General features: G+C 59.0%; 1 protein-coding gene across 3 annotated transcripts; it reads left to right on the top strand.

The window, feature by feature from the left end:
• The first annotated feature begins 1,686 nt into the window (after positions 1 to 1,686).
• LOC147413782 (procathepsin L-like) lies at positions 1,687 to 6,347 on the top strand. 3 transcript variants are annotated; one of them, XM_086477564.1, is made up of 8 exons: positions 1,687 to 1,718; positions 3,724 to 3,849; positions 4,010 to 4,132; positions 4,374 to 4,523; positions 4,908 to 5,012; positions 5,096 to 5,264; positions 5,460 to 5,574; positions 5,789 to 6,347. In XM_086477564.1, the coding sequence occupies exons 2-8, from the start codon at positions 3,733 to 3,735 to the stop codon at positions 5,886 to 5,888; spliced, it is 879 nt and encodes a 292-aa protein (XP_086333690.1). In that variant the 5' UTR covers positions 1,687 to 1,718; positions 3,724 to 3,732; the 3' UTR covers positions 5,889 to 6,347. The 3 variants fall into 3 exon arrangements, with proteins under 3 accessions (XP_086333690.1, XP_086333689.1, XP_086333691.1); XM_086477563.1 differs by having other exon boundaries at positions 4,788 to 5,012; XM_086477565.1 differs by lacking the exon at positions 1,687 to 1,718 and adding an exon at positions 3,128 to 3,155 and having other exon boundaries at positions 4,788 to 5,012.
• Positions 6,348 to 6,524: the final 177 nt, after the last annotated feature.

The raw sequence follows: 6,524 nt of genomic DNA, 5'->3' as shown, positions 1-6,524 counted from the left end.
GGAAGAGCCGAATCAGCAAGCTGCCTTAAGCCAGGAGTGGGAGGGAAGAGAGAACTACCTATTGTTAAGCCCCAGGGGAGCTGATCGCTGCTGCTGCTGCTGTGTCCTGGCCCTGCTGCGACAATGTGGAGCCCTGGGATGTGAAGAGAGCTCTACAGAAGCATGCAACACTAGTCTTTTCTATTTTTCAGTTTAATTTTGCAGAGCAGATGGAGGAAGTGCCTGGGGTCGGTAACGGCGTCCTCCGGCACCTTTCTCTAATGGCCGCTCACAAGCAGAGTTGTGCCAACAGGTAGCGCGGCAGCTGAAGCAGCTGGCTACAACCAGAGATCATCTCTCCAGAGATCACAGCAGCATTTGGGTTTTTTGCAACACAAGATGGATGATATTTATGCAAATCCTCCTTCCCTCTGTTCTCTGTGCTGACTCCTGATCCCACCTTCTCCTTCCCTGACACCCTGAGCTTTCAGATGTGCACTGAAATTGGCTGTGCTTCAGTTCTCTGCGGGTCAGTGACTGTTCCCCTTGCCCGTCTACTCAGCAAATGCTCTCTTCTGGTTTTTATTTACCTGGTCAACAGGAACTGCAGTTCTGGGGAGGGGGGATTGAGCAATCGCACCTCAGGGGAGCACATACCCCCCCTCAAGCCAAGGGTTCTGCCAGGGGCAAAAAGGAAAAAAAAAAAAAAAAAAACCCACAAACAAAACAAAACAAAAAAACCCAAATGAACCACATTGACTTGCCCTGGAGTATTTTAAGTGCGTATTATGAAAAGAAAATATTTTTATGGATTCTTATTCTTTTATAATTATGAGTGTAAGATGTAGCGACTCATTAAAATATTGGAAAGAGACGTGCTGGCTGGCGTTGGTGCCCGGTGTTGGAGTGCAGGAGAGGGCTCGGGAGGAAGCGGCAGCTGGCTCGCGATCGCCAGAGCCGTGTCTGCGGTCAAAGCAAAGCGCTCTCTTCGGTTTCTGTGCCGAGCGGCGGAGAGAATATTAAATCCCTGACATTCCTCGGGGGAAGCGTGATCCAAGCCGTTGAAGAGGCAGGGTGGAGAGTTGGGAATCCTGGACCGTGTTCTTGGCTCTGCGTGACCTTGAGCAAAGCCGACATCTCGTGCTGGCGAGCGCCAGCCTTGGCTTTTTGGGGGGGGGGGGCGGGGGGGGGGTCGGTACCTCGCCCAGCACCCCGACTCCCTGCGGCTCCTTGCGGGGGTGCAGCTGCTCCCATCCCAGCCCTGGCAGCTCCGCTCCCACGCTAGGACGCACGGAGCCGCTTTTTGCCGGCGCTGGGCCTGCCTTTGCTCGCCCTCTCTGGAGCTCAGCGCTTACAAAACCTGGCTTTGCCCTTTTCCTTTCTAGGTGGGAGTCGGGCGTTAATTAACTGCTGTTAAATGCCCCGAGGACCCAAGCTGGAGCCTTCTGGTTTAAATGCAAAGCATCCTCCAGCTGGAGCATTTTGTTTTGCTGAATAGGGCTGTGAGCTGCTTTTTTTTTTGCCCCTTCCTTGTCCCCGCGCCCCAATAACTGTCCCGACTATTGCAGTTGTGGTTTAGCTTCTACTACGCACCCCGTTGAGCAACCCCGGGTGCAGCTTTTGAGGTCGGAGGGGCGGAAGGGGAGGCCATGGAGGAAGTTGCACGTCTCTGAAGTTTCCTTGAGAGCGCTGCGGACAGAAGAGGTGCTCCCCTTTCTCCCTGCCTTCTTTAGAGCCGGGTGGGTGCCGGTGGATGGTAAGAAGCTTTATTTTGCAGGGCTTGTTTCTTTTCTGTCTTAAGCTCCTTTTTCCTGTCCCAAAAGAGCGAGTGTTTCTTAAAATGTCCGCAACGCCCTCTGAAAATGCTCTTGTCTAGAAGAGTTTACGAACCTGTCAGCTCCTTGGATCCTCCAAGCTTGCTTCTGAAGCTGTAGGATTATTTGACGCCATAGAAAGGGGTCGGTTTTCTTCTTCTGGGGACGGAGAGGCATTTACTGGGAAATCACCTACTGCAATCCTGAGCTTTTCAATAGGTAACAGGCTCTGTCAGGGACTGAAATACAAAAGATGTGGGAGGTCCCCGCCCAGCTGTCCTGTGGGAAAGGTAATGGGAGTGTGAAGCGTGGTGCAGCTGGGTTCATGGCATCTCCTTCGGATCGAGGATTTGCAGCTGTAGCATGAAGTTGAATTAATTTCCTGAGCGGGAGGAAGCGGCGGGTGCCGTAACGGGTGCTGGGGAAACCGGGCAAAAACGACTCTTCCTCAAGAACCGGGACGAAGGATGAGAGTGGCTTGGGAGGCATTTCTCCCACAAAACCCCAACATGTGGGGCTTTATTTTTAGGTGGAGGATGGGGAGGGAGAACAGATGTTCTTGATGACTTATTTTTAAAACAAAAACACTGCTCGAGCTACAGAATTAACTCAGAAAAGCCACCACTTTGCCCTGAAAGATGCTCGAATGGAAAACTTCCCGGCATCTCCATTCCCAGAGCGTGTGGAATAAAGGTGTAACAATGGCTCTCGCTCTCGGAAAGCCGCGTCAGTGGAAACCCCGTGTTCGGTGATTAGGGGCGTCCCAGGCACTTGATCTCGCTCTTCTGCCAAGGCCCTGCCGTGTGCTGCGTGGCTTTAGAGAAGCAGCACCCCCAAAATAACTGAAGTTGCTCGAAAATACCAAGGTCCATCAAAGGAGAGGCCGGGCGTGCGGCAGCGACGTGAGGAAGACAAATGGCTGCGGTGGAGGGGGGCTGGTGGGGGCAGGAGCCGGGCTGGGGCTGGGGGAGGGCTGTGTGTATACGCTGGCAAAAAGAAAGGGTGTAAATTGATATTGGAAAATTCTCCTGGAGGGATTTTGGTGAAGCACGTACGCACGGGCATCCCGCCTTTGTGCCAGGACAGATGCGAGGTTTCAGTCATCGGCGTGGAGCGGCAGCTTCTCCGCCTCCCCGCTTCTGTAGAAAAACCTCTTATCTCTGGTTCCAGCTCGAGCCGCTTGCTCGGAGGCTGGTGCAGATTTCCGTTGGCTTTCAAGTGAAAACAGCTTCGTCCTGGCCCGGCAGCCCTGGCTCTTGCTCCGCTGGGCTCTTCTGCTTTGCCTCGAGTCCCCGAGCTGAGTTGGAGCTGGGAGGCTGTTGTTTGCGGTGAACAGGCAAACCTTGCTCTGGAGGGGGCCAGGTATGACCCTGCCTTCCCCCAGCGTCCTTTTGCTTGGGTCGATGCTGCTGGGTGCTGAGTCCCGGCGCAGGAGCAGTTTGCTGTGCCCCTTGTCGGTGGTGCAGGGATGCTGCTGTGGGAAGGGGACGAGGGACAGTCCGGTGGCAGAGAAAACCAGTGGGATTTTGCAAATAAAATGAGCGGGGGAGAGGCCGTAGGGGCAGGGAGGAGGAGAGCCAGCGCCATCCCTGCCGCTCGCACTGCCCTTTTGTCTGTGTTTGCCTCCTCCTGCCGTCCAGGCTCTGTTTTCTCCTGAAGCTGCTCGTTCCTCTCCTAAAAAGGGCAGTTAAATGCCACCCAAAGGACGGCTAAGACCTCCTAAAGCTCCTGTTTCGACAGGAGCTGATCCAGCTGGAGGAAACAGCGCGTCTCCCTTCCCTCTGGCTTGGCCGCTCTGTTTGCATTTCTCTGCCTCCCCCAGTCTGGGCTTGGAAGGACTCATCCTGCTCCCAGCCCACGGCCCCAGCTTGTAGCCATGGGGTTCAGCTCAGGGATCCCCCTGACCCTGCTCTCACCGTGTCCCCCCCAGCTGGGTGCCATGGCCGTGCTGCTGGGGCTGCTGCTGGCCCTGCTGGGCTGCGCCGTAGCGCCGGATCCTGCCCTGGAGGAGGCTTGGGAAGGGTGGAAGAGCCTCCACGCCAAGGAGTACCCAGGGGTAGGTCCTGCTCCCCCCAGGCCTCCCAGCACATGCTGGGGCAGGCTCCAGGGGGGGGGGGGTCTCACCCAGAGCCACCCACGTGCACCCACCCTGTCTCACATCCCCGTGCTCCCAGGGGGGACTTTTCTGATCCTGCCGCCACTCTGCCCCGTGGCAGGAGGTCGAAGCGACCCGCAGGGAGGTCTGGGAGAAGAACCTGCGGCGCATCCAGCAGCACAACCGGGAGGAGTCGCAGGGGCAGCACGCCTTCCGCCTGGCCATGAACCACTACGGGGACCTGGTACCTGCTGACACCCCCGGCACCTTCCCCGGGGACCCCTCCCTGCACCTGGGCACTGCACACCCACCCCTCAGTGCCCCCAGGCCTTGATCTGAAGACCAGTTACCCCCCAACCCTGGGCAGGTGCCGGTACCCCTGGGGCTGGGCGGCTTCCCGGGGGGTCAAGTGGCCGACGGGGAGCTGCGGTGCTGCCGGCTGGGCCCTCGTGGCATCACACGAGTTTTCCCTTGGCGACCTGCAGACGGACGAGGAGTTTAATCAGCTCCTGAATGGCTTCACCCCAGCACGGCGAGAGGAGCCAGCGCCGCTCTTCCAGGTGCCAGAGGCCCTGAAGACCCCGGCGGAGGTGGACTGGCGAGAGAAGGGCTATGTGACACCTGTAAAGAACCAGGTGGGCGCAGGGTAGGGGGTCCAGCCAGGGCTGTGTGGTGGGTGCCGGGAGTCTGGGCGGCAGAACAGGCAGCAGCATCCTCCCGAGCACCAAAAAAACCCCTCTGGGCATCCCAGAGAAGCAGCTCCCATAGTCCTGGCCACTGCAGTTTTGTGGATAAGGAGCTGGAGAGCAAAACCAGGGCGTCACAGCGTCCCTCTCCGGTGGGTTTTGGGGCAATGCCATGATGACGCCCCCCCCCCCCGCTGTCCCCACCTCACCCAGGGGCATTGCGGGTCGTGCTGGGCATTCAGTGCCACGGGGGCTTTGGAGGGGCTCGTCTTCAACCGGACAGGGAAGCTGGCGGTGCTGAGCGAGCAGAACCTCATCGACTGCTCCCGAAAGCTGGGCAACCACGGCTGCCAAGGCGGCTACATGACCCGCGCCTTCCAGTACGTGCGCGACAACGGCGGCTTGAATTCAGAGCACGTCTACCCCTACGTGGCCACGGTAAGGGACGGCAGGTGGCCCTGGGGACACGGCAGAGCGGTGCTGGCGGGTCCCAGCCCCAGCATCACGCTCCCTCCTCTCAGGACACCTCCAGCTGCCGATACAACCCGCAGGACAGGGCGGCCAACTGCTCCACCATCTGGCTGGTGGCCCAGGGCAGCGAGGTGGCGCTGGAGCAGGCGGTGGCGGCCGTGGGCCCCGTGTCCGTGGCAGTGGATGCCAGCAGCTTCCACTTCCACTTCTACAAGTCGGGTACTGTCTTGCTCTTTGTGGCGTGGGTGGGTAAACTGAGGCAGGGCTGCCGTGCTGTGGGGGTGGGCTGCTTGTTGAGCCCCGGAATTTCCCCAGGGCACCTGGCCCAAGGGAATAGGATCCACCACCCTGCTCTCACCCGGAGAAAAAGCGATCGGGGCTGCCCCTGGCTCACCCCAGCTCTGCTCTTCCCAGGTGTCTTCAGCAGCATGTTTTGCAGCCAGCGGGTGAACCACGGGATGCTGGTGGTGGGCTACGGCACGAGCCACGAGCGCGGGCACAATGTGAGCTACTGGATCTTAAAAAACAGGTAGGGGCTGAGGGCGTGTCCCCCCCAACCTACTGCCCCTTTCATCCCCACACACAGCCTGTTCCCCTTCTCCTGCCAGGGTCGGAGCTGCGCGGCAGGAGCACCCCTGTCCTCACAGGGTGCTCTGGCTCCTGTCTCGCTCACCCTCCCTGAGCGGGGCCGGTTCTCCACGCGTGGGAACACGGATGTGCTCATTCTCCATCTCTTCCTGCAGCTGGTCGGAGGCGTGGGGCGAGCAGGGCTACATCCGCCTGCTGAAGGGCGCCGACAACCAGTGCGGGGTGGCCAACCAGGCCAGCTTCCCCACGCTGTGAGCCAGGACATCGCTCCCTGCCCGGGTGTCTCTCCTTGCCCCGGCTGCAGATCCACGGCTGTTTCCTTCTGGAAAGGGGTTTTTGTTTGCGTGCGGTGAGAAGCAATTAAAAGTGGCACAGCTAATCGCTCTGCGCCTGCAAATGGGGGCCGGGCAGGGTCTGGGGGCTGAGGTAAGGCTGATGCTGCTGGTCCTTTTCCTGGCAAGAAAGGCAAAGCTCCCTCCACAAGACACTCGGCGAGCGGTGCTTTCTCCACGCTTTCCCTCCCAGCCCGGCCATTTCTTTCCCCTCCTGCGGCTCCTTTTCCTTCCAGCTGAATCCCACCTGGATTTTCAGGCCATGGCTGCAGCTCTGCCCAACCCTGCAGGCTCCGAGCCAACAATGCTGCCCGTGCATCCCCAGCTCTTTTAAAAATAGGGCTTTACCCCATTAAACCTGTGTGACAACGCAGAAAACGAACCTTTCCCCCCATTACGCTTTTTATTTCCCCCCCGTCCTGAATAATTTGGGGGATTTTCGTGCCACGCACACACAGCCCAGCAGCTTGGAGGGCGAGTGGGGGCCAGGCTGGGGTGAGAGGGGCTGCAGGGATGGGGGGCACGGCCTGTGGCAGCGAGGGCTCCCCAGCATGTCCCA

Source organism: Leptosomus discolor, chromosome 24, assembly GCF_034619465.1.
Source record: "Leptosomus discolor isolate bLepDis1 chromosome 24, bLepDis1.hap2, whole genome shotgun sequence".
NCBI lineage: Eukaryota > Metazoa > Chordata > Aves > Leptosomiformes > Leptosomidae > Leptosomus > Leptosomus discolor.
Note: the sequence above shows the minus strand (reverse complement) of the source record. Positions and strands in the feature narration are given on the sequence as shown.